The 15,961-nt window shown below is 47.3% G+C and overlaps 1 protein-coding gene across 2 annotated transcripts in view; it reads right to left on the reverse strand.

The window, feature by feature from the left end:
* Window positions 1-2,105: 2,105 nt before the first annotated feature.
* The window catches only part of Glt1d1 (glycosyltransferase 1 domain containing 1), a 99,652-nt gene continuing 85,796 nt past the window's right edge, over window positions 2,106-15,961 (reverse strand). For both annotated transcript variants that reach the window (XM_029556452.1, XM_008853786.3), the window contains one exon: window positions 2,106-4,040. In XM_029556452.1, the coding sequence (XP_029412312.1) occupies window positions 3,888-4,040 (153 nt within the window). In that variant the 3' untranslated portion in view covers window positions 2,106-3,887. The remainder of the gene's footprint in view (window positions 4,041-15,961) is intronic.

Below are 15,961 nucleotides of genomic sequence, written 5' to 3' on the forward strand. Positions count from 1 at the left end.
TAAGGACTGGAGTGGGTTGGGGGCTCTCCCTGTATGCCAGCTTTCTTAGGCCCATTGACTCTCTAAAGGTAAGTTAGGATGAGAAAGGTGAGGTGAAGTGAGGATGTGGTGGGGGAGGGAGGGTAAAGAAAAGAATGGAAGAAAGGAGAGGGGAGAAGCCAGCTAGGTGTTTGCTGGAAACTGGCAGAAGCCTATGTCCCCAACGTTCTACCACGCACTGAGATTATAGGTGTGCCTGCCACACCCAGCCATGTGTTAGAATTTTAATCCTCAGTTCAGTGGTGATGGGAGATGGGGCCAAAAGGGAAGAGTTTATATCTTGCGTAAGTTGATGTCAGTTGGGGAGATTGGGGCTCATTTAGAGTGAGTTTTCTTGGGAGCAGGGGAAACAAGAATGGGTTTCTTATAAAAGCACAAGTTTAGGGTGGAGAGATGGCTCAGTGGTTAGGAACACTGGCTGTTCTTGCAAAAGACTGGGATTTGAATCCCAGCACCCACATGGTAGCTAACAATTGTCTGTAACTCCAGTTCCAGGGGATCTGACAGCCTCTTCTGTCCTCCGTGGGCATTGCATGGGTGCACTTACATACATGCTAGCAATATACACATACACTTAAAAAATAAAAATAAATAAATAAAAGCACAAGTTCAGCCCTATCTTATATGTGTGATCACCATAGGAAGGTGAATTTGGGCTCCTGCTGCTCAGACTGGTAGCTCAGACCCAGGAGATAATTCACTTCCTCACCTCATACATCAGCCGGCCCGCCATGTCCTGCCACAGCAGCACAAAACAGGCAGAGGCCTGGCCCAACTCAAAGGGATCTGTAGATAAATGAGAGGGGAGGTGAGTTCAATGACCAGGAGCCCAGCTAAGGAGAAGGTTATAGAGTGATACGAAGCGCTTCTGCCCGGGCTGCTGCCACAGTGTGACAGACACTTGAAGCCAAAGTGCCAGTTAAGTGTTCAAACCTTTGCAAACCTCCCACCTGGGCCTGTGTGGTTCAGGTGTCTCACACACAGAGACTCACAGCAACCCACAGCACAAGCCCACTCAAAAGGGCAGCCACACAGTCCCTGGGCTGGTGACATGACTCAGTGGGTAAAGGCATTTGCAGCCAAGCCTAAACCGAGTTCAATTCCAGAACACACATAGTGGAAGGAGAGAAATGAGCCCCGAAAGTTGTCCTCTGACCTCCACATGCAGGCCATGGCCTGTGTGTCCCCCTTTCCCTCACACACATACAAAATAAAGCCTCTTGGTGAGCGTCAGGGAAGGGGCTGGTGATAGTTCAAAGAGGAGCCATAGCAACAATCGCCACAGACGCTGAGCCTTGTGCAACAGCACAGCTCCCACTCAAAGGCTTACTTTTGAGCATCATTTACACTAACAGTACAGGTGTCTCCCCATATCTGAAGCTGATGGCATCTGCTCTCTCTGAAACGTGCTCTGAGTCCCTTGAACTTGTATCCAGCAAACTGAAAGCAAAATACAAAATGTCTAAACATCAAAGCTAAAGAAAACAAAACCCAAACCATCTAGAGCACTGCCAGAAGTCACTCTCACATCTCACATTTTAAGTGACAGCTCCCCGCAAAAGCACATTTGTATAAGGGAGAGTTTCACCCTGCCCCCAGGGTGCTGCCAGAGCTGATGGATGAAGCCTGTAACAGGAACCTACTGGGAATTCTTGAGGCCATGGAGGGTCTGCCCTTGGTGAGTCTGGGACATCATTCTTCTCTTATTTCACTTCCTACACATGAGGGGAGTGGTTTTGCTCTCGCAATCATTCCTATAAGGATGTGTTTCTTTACCACAGGCCCAGAACAATGGGACCACCAGGATGGACTATAACCTCCAAACTGCGAGCCAACAGAAACTCCTCTTTTTTAAAAAAAAATTATTTTTATTTTATATGTATGAGCATATTGCCTGCATGTATGTAAGTACACCCATGTATTTACCTATGCCATGTCATGCAATGCCTACGGAGGTCAGAAAGGGTATTAGATTCCCTGGAACTGGAGTTATGGATAGTTGTTAGCTGCCATATGGGTGCTGGGAATCAAACCCAGGTCCTCTGCAAGAGCAGCCAGTACTCTTAACTGCTGAGCCATCTCTCCAGCCCCTAGAAACTTCTCTTTATAGTCAGCTATTCAGGTGTCTGTTATTCCAAGGGAAAACTGACTACCACACTTTAGTACAAGAGCAAGGCTGCATGTTCAACTCTTCTGGTCAGACACTCTGTACCAGTGTTGGCTTCCTCAGGAGCACTGGTAGGAGGGGCTGCTTCCCACAGGACATGCCCCTGTAAATGAATAGCAGTTGTTTTTGTATGGCTGATGGTGACACACTTTATTGATTTAAGAACCCGCCCTTTCCCAAAGTACATGGTATGTGTGCACATTACAAACATCAGTGACAATGGACCTCCCAGTGCCTCTCTGAAGTGGCACTGAACTCCAGGCTCAGAGAGCTGCCCTTGGAATGAAGGTTTCATCTCTCCCTCCTGCTCCCTGTGCCCAGGGAAGCAAGACCTCAACACAACTTAGGGCCCAAAGAAGGGAGACATTGCTCTCCCAACACTCCCCTCCCCCCCCACCCCCGTGCTTGGAGCTCAAGGAGCAAGGGACACCTGCTGCCTCAGCTGGTGGCCATTGTGAAGTGACTGGGCTGTATCTGAGGTACAGAATGGAATGCTGAATTACATGACCCAGAATCAAAGTGAGCTGCTCTCATCCCTGAGGTGCTGGCTTACAAAGTTTCCTTCCAGCCTGCTTCTCTCTAAACAAGATGTTGCTTTGAGCTTTTTTTAAGAACGAAAGCCAGCGTTTATCTTCACAGTGAGAGCAAGGATAGTAAGAACGCTTACTCTCCAGCTCCCTCCAGAGGCTGACAAACTTCAACACTCCCCATGTGGCTACCCCTGGCTGCCTTCCTCTTTCTCCCCCAAGCGGCTTGCTTTAGAGCCAGTGGACATTCTATGACCTTCTCACTGTAGCAAATACTCGCTGGTATCCAACGGTTTCAGGACTCAGTGGAGTTGCTCCCAGAACACAGTTATTCGAGGAAACAGGCGGAGCCATGTGCTGGTGTGGGGAGATCCCATCAAAATACTCCCCATCTCCCTGTGCCTCGGTGACGTCACACAGTCATGGTCTCAGTCCCACCATGGACTGGCAGCTTGTGACCCATTCAACATTTGTTCTCTGATCCTGTGATGTTGCTACCATCACACAGGCTATCCAGTCATCTTCTAGCCTCCCCAGTGTGATACAGGAGGTGAGCTGGGCCTGCAGGGCAGCCTGACCTCTTCCAGAAGCAAATTCATCTCTTGGGTGCACCAGTGAGGAGTGATACCTCCAGGGCTTAGATCAGCACACTGGCAAGAGCCCAGGCCCCGACATGTCCGAGGATCCTGGGATGGGCTGCAGGTCACTGTCACATCAAAAATGCTGCCAGTTCCACATAGTTGGCAGCCGTGACCTTTGCATTTCTGCTTCATGAACAGGCAATGACAGGCACAGATCACTCGGCAGACAGGGAAAGGGTCTGCAGTGGTTGCTTAAAAAAGAAGCCTCTATTGTCCACAAGAAAGTTGTAAAAGCAGCTCTTCCAATTCTCCCCCAAAAGTCCCTGAGATGCACCTCCATCATTGGCACTGAGCTGTAAGCACTTCTGGGACTAAGCCATGAGCACTTTCAGGATTGAGCCATAAGCCCACCTGGACTGAGCTGGAAGCATTTCTGAACTATGTCTGTAGCACTGGAGGGATGGAGAGGTACTGTTAGGGAATCTGATTCCAACGGTCCAAGACGGGCTCCCATCTCTTGATGTCTACCCCAAGCCAGCCTGTGGCAGCACAGGCTTCCATCACTTAATCCTCCTAGCTGGTCTCCAGCTTCCTGATGAGGCGCTGGTAGGTGTCTCTTTCCACCTGCCAGGAATGATGTCTCTTCACGTATTCCCTTCCATTGGCCACGATTTCTTTCTCTAATGCAGGATCACTAACCAGTCTCTTTGCCAGCTGAATGAACTCCTGCAAGACAGGAAATGGAGGACAAATACATGTTGAGCGATGGGTGGAGCAGAAGTTGCAAATACATCCTGAAGGCTGTGTCTGTATCAGCTCCTGGTTTCCCTGGTATGCCTCACAGCCTGGAGGAAAGGACTTTCAGGGCAGTAAAGTTCTACACTTTAGAGTTAAGAAGTACCGTATGTAGGGCTGGAGAGATGCTCAGTGGGTAAAGGCACTTGCCACCAAGCTTGATGACCTGAGTTCTATCCTTGGGACCTACACAGTAGGAACAGAGAACTGATTCCAGCAAGTTGTTATCTGACCTCCACATGTGGTGCCATCACACACACACACACACACACACACTTATCCATGTGCATGCATTTATTTTAGTGATCAATATGTACAAGTAGCAGCACGCATATACACACATACACAGATGCACACAGATCCATACAGATTTGTACGTATGTATACACACACACACACACCTGGAGGGAACATCCACGGAAAATACAGAATCATCAATTGTGCTTCTCCCCAGTCTTCCTGGTGCAACAAAACCTATCTCTTACAGTGGGCAATGGTTACCAAAAAGATTCCTAACTGGTCAAAGTGCTGAGAGTAAGTGACTGTTGAGGGCTCAGCCCTAAATGGAAAGTCTATGTCAACCTCACCTATGGTTCGGGGAACGCTGCGAGGGGTAGAAAGATTGTGAAAGCTGGGGTACTGTGTAGTGTTGTGGGATGCTGTCTTCAAGCAATGGCATGGCCATTGCACTCCTGAACTCTCAGCAGCACAAAGCCTGCACAAGATTGGACCCATCAGTGTTCTGTCATGGAGTTGGGAGGTGCCTCACCCCTTCCTGATTATCTATAGCAATTTGATGGTTGATAGAGGAGGGACATTTTCTTCAGTGTAGTAAGGTGCCAATGCTCCTTTTTTTGGAAGACACACACATACACACACATACACACACACACATACACACACACACACAAAAGCAGAAGGGGCACTGTCTGGGGAAAGGAAGTGAACAATGAAGGAGGGGGGAATATGATCAACATTATATACACATATGAAAAGGTCATAATGAAACACATTAGTATGCCTAGTAAATAAATGCTGATTTGATATCAGGCTTAGGAACCTGTTCTAGTTACTTTCAGTTGCTGTGATAAAAATGCCGATCAAAACCAGCTTGGGTTATTTGTCTTGCAGCACAGTCCATCATCAAGGGAAACCAAGGCAGGAACTCAGGGCAGGAACCTGGAGCACAGACCCTGGAGATACACTGCTTACTGACTTGCTTCCCTGGCCTGTGCTTTGCCTGCTTTCTTATACAATAAAGGAACACCTGTCCACAGTGGGCTGGGCCCTCCTACATCACTCAACAGTCAAGAAAATGCCCCACAGACATTGTCACGGGTCAATTCAATGGAGACAGTTCCTCAACTGAGGTTCTCTCTAACCAGGTGTGTCAAGTGGGCAACTAAAGCTATCCAGCACAGAGTCTGTGGCTAGGCAGGTCACAGAACCTAAGAATGTTTCATACAATAACTATTTAGTAATACTAGTTTTGTACTAAATAGTTATATTAAACTGACTCTTAGTGACTTATTGTTATACCCATAGAGTAATGCATCTCTCAGCTCTCACCAGAGAAATTTCCTTATGCAGCAGATGGTGATTTACACAGAACCCCACAACTGGCCAATGTGCAGAGAACAAGAGGATTCAGAGTGCTTATTCCTGAGTGGGACGGTTATATCAAACTTCTGCCTCCCAAGGGTCAGAGATCATTGCAGAAGAGAGAGCAGAAAGATTGTAGGAGCCAGAGGTAGTTGATGATCACAAGGAAACAGAATTTTCAGACAGATGATCAGTTACTCAAATGGCCTCGCAGCAATGGTGACAACATGCACAAGTACCAAGAAAGCACAAACCAAGAAAAAAAAATCCTAGCACACACATGAGAAAGGCGGTAAGATGCTCTGACCCCACCCGAATAAGTTACTTTTCTGTTGCTGCGACAAAAATATTGACCAAGGCAACTTAAAGAAGGAAGAATTTATTTGACCTTACAGTTCCAGGTTCAAGACGAACTACAGTCCATCACGGCGGAGAGGCATGGTGAGGCGGCCAGAGCAGGAGCAGAAAGCTAAGTACAATCACATCTTCAAGAAGACACAGGAAGCAGAGAGTGACTGGAAACCCAGCAAGGCTTAAGAACTCTCTAACCATGTCCCCAGTGAAGTGCTTCCTCCAGCAAGGTCACATCTTAGAAAACCTCTCAAAACAGCACCACCAACTAGGGACAAATACTTAGAGTCTATGGGGGATATTTTCATTCAAACCACCAAACCACCTAAGGAAACTGTGACAACTGATGGCTTCTGGGAGGGGCAGAGATAGTCTCTTTTAAGTATGGAACTCTTGGTAGGTTAGCCAAGCTCCAATGGATGGGCCCATACCGAAGGACATTTAGGGACACAAATTAGACTCTTTAGGCCTTATTATACATACATATACATATACATATACATATACACACATACACACACATTATATATATACACATATATATATGAATGTGTAGAGAGTACATTAAATTGGGTGGGTGGGCAATAAGGGGAGGTATAGATAGGGGAGGAGATCGAAATACCATCAAATTGTATTATATTGTATGAAAATCACAAGAATTCAATTGAAAATATATAAAAATATTATTAGATTAAGATGCAAAATTTAAAAAAAAACTGTCCTATCTCTTCTTTCCAGTGACCTGGGAGTCATTTATCCCCACTTCTTTGACCAAGGTCCTCCCTGGGCACACAACACATCCTCACTCCATGGACAGTACCTGGGGCAAAAGGAAGTTCTGGCCTTCAGGGTCAAATCTAGGTTCAAATTCCACACCATTCACTTAGCTGTGTAACTTTAGGCATGCTAGTTAACATCTCTGAACTCACATTCATTATCTGTGGAGGAGAAAATGCCATTGGGGCATTGGGGAGTCCCTGGGCCCCACAGTCTGTCTGCACAGAGCTTGGAGAGGTCCTTGATTTTTTATTTTCTAGCCCCACTTCCTGTTGCTTCACTTCAGATCACATTTCTGCCCTCACACACTATTAATTGATGCCCTCGGATATGATGCAGGTGAAAGAGGCTCCTGCTGACCAGTTTTTAATTTCAAAGACATTCATAATTAGAAAATTTAGAATTACTCTGATATTAAAGTTTATTCCAGGACAGGAGAACATTCATTATTTATTACACTTACAGAGAAGTCTCAGGCAGAGTGTAGAGCCAGGTCAGTACCCTTTTCCAGAGGAGACACGGGGTGAGAGGGAGGAATAGACCTCAATTGTCAGCAAGGGTAGTGGCAGCGCCTGCTTCCCAGGGCACTGGGAGTGTGAAACGGACTGAGACACACACAGGCTCTCGTGCAGATTGGGCCCAGGGGCCAGGTCAGTCAAAGAAGTGTTTGCCATGAAAACTGAGGACCAGAGTTTCATTCCCAGAACCCATGCATAAATAGTTCAGTGTGGTGGTGCACACTTACAATCCCAGCACTGGGGAGGCAGAAATGGATGGATCTTAGGTGCTCATTGGCCAGCCAGTATAGCCTGCTTGGTGAATTTCTGGCCAATGAAAGATTCTTTCTCCCCTCAAAACGAAAACAACACAACAAAAAGCACATGTACAATATCTGGGGAATGCCAGTCAAGGTTGCCCTCTGAGCTCTACATGCACCCAAGCTACCCACACACATACATGTGCCTAGAACACACATGAACGAACACATACACACACACACACACACACACACACACACACACACACACACCAAGAATCTCATGCAGGGGACGATTAACACAGAGAGCCACACTGACCAAAATGTAGAGACTAGGAGTCTGCAGAGTGTGTGTCCCTGGATAGGACTCCTATATTAAACCTCAGTGACCCAGGGCTCAGGGAAAATTGTGGAAGAGGGGGTGGAAAGATTGAAAGAACCAAAGGTGGTGGATGACAATAGGGAAACAGTTTTCCAGGCTTCTGGGAGCTTGCTCATATGAAATTACAGCAATGGTGACAGTATGTACAGACCCATGCAAACTCAAACCAGACAAAAACCAGCATAGAACTGGGAAAATGGGTGGGAGCCCCAACCTCAGCTGGGGACTGTTGTTGGTGGCTGATCACTGTTTGGTGAGGGAGAATTGGTCTTCTATTGGAGAGTGACACTAGCTATGCTGATGAGGCTCCAGTGCGGGACCTCATACCAAGAGATATTTGGGGACACAGACTTGACTCAACAGACCTTAACATGTATGACAAGATGGATGAGGTCTGGGGGGTGGGGGCTATGGTGAGGATGCTAATATGATTAAGATATATTATATGAAATGCACAAAAATTCAATTAAAAATATACAAAGAATCTCATGCAGGATCTCCAACATACTTAATTACCATTATCCCCATTACTCCCCCAGCCCAAGTAAATTCTAGCCAAGAGATAGTGCTGACATAATACACAGTACTCTGCTGTCAAAAAAGAACACTCACATATTCTCAAAATTATTGTTAATTAAACGTTGAATGCCTTTTATAGTCGGCAACATAAATAGCAACATTTATGTGGGTAGAATTATATTTTTATGCATTATGCATACACTTTATAGTAAATTGGTATTCTTTTCATAATAAAAATGTAACACATTTATTCCCATCGTGTGGCAGAATAACATTCATATTAAAATTATTTGAGGCTTATAGCGCTGGAATATTATTTTATGATGCTGGCCATATCTGTGATTTATCCGATGTGAAGGATTCAGCTGAAGCCAAAGCCCCTGCTTATCGTTGCAGAATGCAAGGCAATTTTAAAGTAAAATCCTGAATGATAGGGTTTCTAGGAATAGGCTCTGATAAGATACGCTTTTACTTTTTTTTTTTTTTCTTCAGCAAGGAAGTCTGGAAAAACAAGACTTTAAGCACGAAGGATCAGAGTTAGGAATAAGATGCACTTTACAACTGTCATAATGAAAGCTGGGGAACAGGTAGAAGGAAAGAAGAGAAACAGCCGGACAGGAAAAGAAAAATCTCACCGTTGGCTCTGCAGTGAGTGCCACTCAGCTAGGACAGCAGCTACGTGACTGCTAGGACCACACGACTACAAGAGTCATGTGCCAGACTCCAATTGCAGACAGACAAATGTATGTGGATACCAACTCTGTCATTTGCTTGCTGGGTGTGATGCTAATCTTGGTTGTCAACTTAACCAGATCTGGAGTCATTTGAAAAGCAAGCCGATGGTCACTCTTGTGAGAGACTTTCTTGATCTGATTATTTGAAGCTGGAAGGCCCACCCTAAACGTGGGGGTCTGCCCAGACGAAAGCACAGGGAAGAAGCATTTTCCTGCTTGCCTTCACTCTCACTGGTGAGCTCATCTCTCCTGTTGCTGCCACCACTGCATTCCTTCATTCACATTAGAACCAGTTTCTTGGGGCCTCCAATGCAGACTGAAGACCAGAGGCTCTCCAAGAATCCTCCAGGCCTTCAGTGCCAGGTTGGGATTACTGAAACATCCAGCCTTGTTAAGCAAGCAACTCCTGGATTTTCAGCCTCTCCAATGTGAACAGTCATTGTTGGACCCAGACCATGTTGTTGCATAAGCCACGCTAATAAATCACTCATACACACACACACACACACACACACACACACACACAAACACGCACACACCCATGCACATATATATTCATATAGATGCATATACATTCATATATCAGTTCTGTTTCTTTAGAGAACCCTAATACACCAAGGAAGACCAGAAGACTGCTTAGATATTCAGTTACAACAGGTCCTCCATCCCTGCATGCAAGAGTCTTTGCACTGACTCTCTCACCCCTCCTGTTAAGGGTGAGGTCTATTCCTCCTGTGTCCCTAGGGGTACTTATTTCTCCTTCCTAGGAGCGGGGCCTGCTGCAGAGAATTGGCTACAGAGAGTTAGCTACAGAGAGGTCGCTGCAGAGAGTTAGCCAAGGAGGGAGGAGAGTTGGTGCCATTTTGGGAACAGAAGCTGAGAAGGTGGCAGCAATCGGCCCTGGTGTCTCACCCAAATGGAAGCAAGAGGGGACATTTACCAACCTGGGGCCAGACTGCAGGCCCACAAGGTGTGAGGGAAAGCTAACAGAGACTATGGGCAGAAATAATCTGGAACGATGGGCCGCTGAACCACAGGGTGACACAGGGCACTGGGTGTTGGCCTTTTGTGCAGCGTTGGGTGTTTGCCTTTGTAAGTTACTTTATTCCCCACCCTACCCAGGATATAAACTACGAAAAATTCAGATAAAGATGTGGTATGTGGTTCGTCTGCCATGTCAGGAGCAGGGGACCCTGAGAGAACTTGGGTGACACCTCCCATAACAACTGAATGGGTGTGTTGCTTTCCATCAACATAGTGTGTCAGAAACGATGCTGTTTAACTTCCAAGCAAAGACTTTGAAAAGTCTTCCGTCTCTACTCTTGCCCTTGAGTCTCCCTGGAAATGACACGGAAAGGTGCTTGGGACAGCCTCCCCAGGGATGAGACACAGTGGACAGAGATACACAGTCACCACCAGCACCAGGGACAGACACAAGAGAACCTCTCTCTGGGACTACCCAGGCCCAGATCAATGGATGCAGGACCATCAGTGGGCAACTGGCCCAGACTAGCAGAAGAGCCCCCATGGTGTCCAGCTCCAACTGATCACTGCTAGTTATTTAGCCATAAACAACCCAGACTACAGCAGAGCACTTAGCCTCTCCCTCCTCTCAGATGAAATAACCAGATTTTAATGTAATGTGGTCTGGGAAGAGACTCAAACCCAACTCCCAGAGTCAGCCCTATCTGTCCATCTGAACATGGTGCTGTGGCAAACACACCCTGAAGTGAGCCCACCAACCCACACCATTAACTCAGAGCAGAGAGAATCTGAGATGTCCTCCCAAGCAGCAGAGGAGGGCAAACGTCAGGGCTGTATCACCCTTGACTGGGGCAGGATATATGAAGAAGCCCATCTTGCAGATAGCATAAGGCTTGCTCAAGGCCAGGTGAGGGCTGCTGGAGATGAAAGGGGTATGGCTCCCATCCAGAAGCTAGAACTGATGAGCCTTAGTGCTGTGACCAGAAGCCAAATTCCATCATCAACCAGGCAGTTCAGCCTTCCAGGAGAAGGTATCTGGCCACCCAGATGATGGCTTTAGGCCTAAGCCCACAGGGACTTCGAGGTAGATTTGAGTGGCACTATATACATCCAAGTCTGTGGTCACTTGTATCCGGCTGAAATATAGCAGTCTATTCTGCCCTTCCGAGGTGTACAAGATGGCAGGTGGAAGCCACATTCCCACCCCAAGCTGAGGGGCCTCAATGCCTTCTTAGAAAGGAAGTCTTATTTCATAAGCCTCTGGGAGAGTCCACAGTCCATGGTTAGTCCAGGCTGCATGCTGAGCTAGGATACTCACAGCACAGACACGTCCCCAGGTGTAATATCAGGCTGACATCTGAAATCTATCAAGGGACACCTCACCAAACAGACCAAAGAACTATACAACAAGAGCTATAGACAAACTTCTGTGGTCTGAGCCCACCGAATCAGGGCAGAGTCCGAATCACAGGCATTCACCAACGGTGGTCGCAGGTTCCACACAGCTGTCACCATAGGACATGGCAGAAAGCCGGCTTGTACTAGCTGAGTGGCATTCCTTGATGGAAGGGCTTTCTCTAGGATGGCAATCCACTCTTGAAAGCGACTGATGGAGGTTAGTTATGTCACAGTGAAGATGCAAACATAAGACTAAAACCAAAAAGCCAGAGAGATGGGGCAAGATAGTTCAGCCAATAAACTTGTCAAGCCTGACAACTTGAATTTGATCTTCAAGGATCCACATGCGGAAGAAGGGAATTGACTCCTGCAAGTTGTCCTCTGACTGCCATGCAATGTGGTGCGCACACAGACAGACACACACGCACACACACACACACACACACACACACACACACACACACACACACACACCCTGATCAAGAAAGAAATAACAAATAATATTAAAAAATAAAATAAAATTGAGTACAGAAACTCCAGATCTTCAGAGAGCTCGCAAGGGAGTGTGGATGCTTCTAGATAAGCAGGAGGAAACCCAAGGGACTCCCAGTGACCAGGGAGTGGCAGGAGGTAAGAAGCTGGCTGCTGTGGTGCACTGTAGATGCATGCCCTATAGGTCATTCAAAACTGTGAAGGACACAAAACCCAGGTGCAGACAGGAGCTGCCTCCAGGACCACAGGTGCTGACCACAGCCACTGACCACAGCCACCTCCCAGGTTGCCAATGTGCAAAGCTTGGCTCAGATAACACATTCGTGAAGTTTTATTTTTTTTAAGTCACCAAACAAGCACAGTTTTTCATCTTGTGATGAGTCAACTGAGTGTTTTCAGCATTTTTGTCCTTTCTAAGTTGTCCTCTGTTGCTTGTGGAGTTGTTCTCTGCAAGTTTTAAATAACATTTTTACTTAATCTTTGGACATTTTCATACATGTATACAATGTTTGATCATATCTACCCCACTCCCTCCAAATCTTTCTTGGGCCTCTCCAGTATACATCCCTCCCAATTTCATGTCCTTTTTAATTGAATTCAGTTAGTGCTGCCCATTGCACTGGCCACAGCCAGCCATTCACTTGGGCATGGGCAAACTATCAATGGCCACACCCCTAAAGAAAACTGGCTTCTCTCCCCCAGCAGCCATCAACTACCAACAGCTCCTCATCTAGGACTGTGGCCTTGGGAGCCCCTCCCCATCTGTGCTGCAGTTTTGACAGGCTTGTTCTTGTGTAGGTCTGGTGCAGGTCACCACAGCTGCTGTGAGTTCATGAGTGCAATGGCCAAGCCATGTCCAGAAGACAGTGTTTCATTTCACAGCTCTCTTTCCTATCCTCTGGCTCTTAAATTCTTTCCACTGCCTCTTCTGTGATGCTCCCTGAGTATCTGGGGAGTGGTATAGATGTCCCATTTAGGGCTGAGCATGCAACAGTCATTATTCTCAGTACTTTGACCAGTTATGGGTCTCTACATTAACTGCTGTCCACTCCAGAGAGAGGCTTCTCTGGCCAAGGTTGAGGGTGCTGTGAATGCTTTCAAGGCACCTCCAAGACCCACAGGAGGACAAACACGAATGTCTCACCATCCTACTCATATGATGTCACTGCAAAGCCATTAATGGTGCTCAGAAGAAACTCCCAGAAGAAGCTGGCAGAGGCTGGCAGATTCAATGTATCATGCTTTGGAGAATGTTCCCACCCAACTCTCTCTCTGCAAGTGACATGTACTCACTCATCCCAGAGGAGCTGACATCATTCTTTTGCAGATGCTGCATTTCAGGCAGGGATGTGACAATAAACTTCCTGAAGCTTCTCTCCAGGAGCCTCACATACCACTGCTTGCTGTGGAAGATGTGGAGAGGTTTTACCAGGTGGCAGCTGCTGCAGGGCTTTGAGTTTTGGGGGTGTCCTATCAGAATCTTCTAGTTAACAGATGCTTGGCCTAGGCTTTGGTTCTCAATCTCTGCTCAAAGTATCTCCTACAGAGCTCATGAAACACACTGGGCACACAAACCCTACTCCCAAACCCAAGATTCTGACTGGGTCAGATAAAGGGATCCTGGAGTACAAACCTTCCAGTAGTCACCCAGGTAACTGTGAGAGTCAGTCTAAGAATACCCACTGTGCCTTCCAAAAACTACTTGGCCATGACATAGATTGATTCTTGTAGAAAGAGAAAGAGGTAAGAACTATACTTTGAGATATAACTATTCAGAAAAGGACATATACGCACCTGAACTATCTTCCTCATCTTTGTGGTCCTGTTTTATGGCACTACCTGACTGCCACCGTTAACCACCCCCCACCCTATGCATTGCATCTTACTAGTGCTCATTGGTCATTCCCTCTTGGACTCCTGCATCACTCCTGAGAACATATATCATTCACCATGAACCTCCCACCATCTCATAAGTCAGGGCTTATTCCCACAACCTCAGCACTGGGGTTACTTTTTTTAATGCTGCTGTTGGACTCTTCTGCACAAGATCTAAGTGGGAGAAATCAAACAGGGAAGGCTGAGAAGTGGCCTCTCAGTGTTGCAGAGCTCTCTATGATGACTGTATGCAGAGGCGTGGGGAAGGAGGAAGGGAGAGAGGGAAGAAACAAACAAAAAAAGGGAAGATGAAAAGAGGAGGGAAGGATGGGAAGGAACAAAATGGAAGGAAATATGGAGGGGGAGGGAGGGAGGAAAGGTGGGAAGAAAGGAGAGAAGGGGGGAAGGAAGGAGGGAGGAAAGGAGGCAAACAAAGAAAGTTCTGTGCCAAAGCCATTTCTATGGAGACTAAATCCTGATAAGGAGCCACTCTCCCCTTAGCCCTCCTGACCATGTTATCCAACACAGGAACCCTTGATTAGAAAGAAAGTAAAGAATACCCTCCAGACACAGAGACAGAGCCTGACCGGGGCCAGTGACCAGGCAGGATGCCTGCTGTCACCTATTACTTTGGAAAGAAAGCAGCTGAACCCACCTGCAGGCACAGTTCACCAGCACATTCAAATAACAGCATGCTTTCCAGAGGTGCCACCCTCCCATGCCCTGGCTCCATCTCTTCTTCACATGTACCAAGTGCCCCCCTGAGTAGGATCCACCGGAGGCCCCTGGAGAATCAGCATGCCTGTCCCTGCCCTGGGGAGCTCCAGGCCCATAGGAAAGCAGCTGGCTAAAAGAAAAGCAAGCCTATGTTTACAGATGGTGAAAACATGAATGAAAACTGCAGGTGTGGTGATACATGGGTGTCCATAGCTGTCACACAAGAGGAGCTAGCAAGGGAACAGACATCCTTCTCAGAGACCAGCTCCTGTGGGTCACAGCCTGCATAGATGAGCAGAGAAGGGCATGGTAGGCGTCATGCAGCTTGGCCCAGCATGTGTACTGGCTCCTATGTACAGTAAGAAGCACAGAAGCCTCTCAGCTGTGGTGGACAGAACTGAATTTTTATCTATTCACACAGGTCGTTGGACTGCTGGGGGCTACAATGGAGGTGGTTGATGAAATAGTTCAGGTAGGATCAGCTAGTGCGTGGCAGTGATGCGGCACAGTAGAGACAGAGCCCAGAGGAAGTGAGGACAGCTGGGAAGCATAAGCAGAGGCCCCACACAGGTCACCTAGCTTCCTGCCCACCCCTAGCTTCCTTCCCAGCATCACTCTGCAGGGACATCCGAAATGTGTCCTCCCAGGGCCACCTGTCTGACTCGTACAATGCTCATCAGTCAACACCTTCACTGAAAACTCCAAGAAATATCTGTACAGCCTACACGACTGCTTTCAGGAGTGGCCCTGTTCTGCTATGAGTCAGCCCGGGACAGAGACAACATCATGTCTGCCACATGTGTGGAGGCCAAAGCCACCCACTCACCTCTGTGCCTGGTGAGGAATCTTGTGATAGGACTGGCTGAGCCCTCACAGAGATAGGTAGTCAGGAGAGTAAGGAGGAAAGAAAGAAAAGAAGACCCCTCCCTCCCTTACAATCCTACTTGGCTGCACGTGGCTACTCCCCTGAGTTCCAGGCCCAACTCTAACTGATGTTTGCTTTTACAGCAATACGCAGCTAAACTTTGCAGAATGGCAGGCGACCATGCAGGAGAAGAGATGGTGGGTACACCACACAACTCATAAAAGAAACTATGTTCTGGGTTGGAGAGATGGCTCAGTCGTTAGGAGCACTGGCCGTTCTTGCAGAAGACCCAGGTTCGAATCCCAGCACCCACATGGTGGCTAACAACCATCCATAACTCCAGTTCCAGGAGATCTGACGCCCTCTTCTGTCTTCCATGGGCACTGCCCGACACAAGTA

This window comes from Nannospalax galili, unplaced genomic scaffold (genome assembly GCF_000622305.1).
Source record: "Nannospalax galili isolate Female #2095 unplaced genomic scaffold, S.galili_v1.0 scaffold566, whole genome shotgun sequence".
NCBI lineage: Eukaryota > Metazoa > Chordata > Mammalia > Rodentia > Spalacidae > Nannospalax > Nannospalax galili.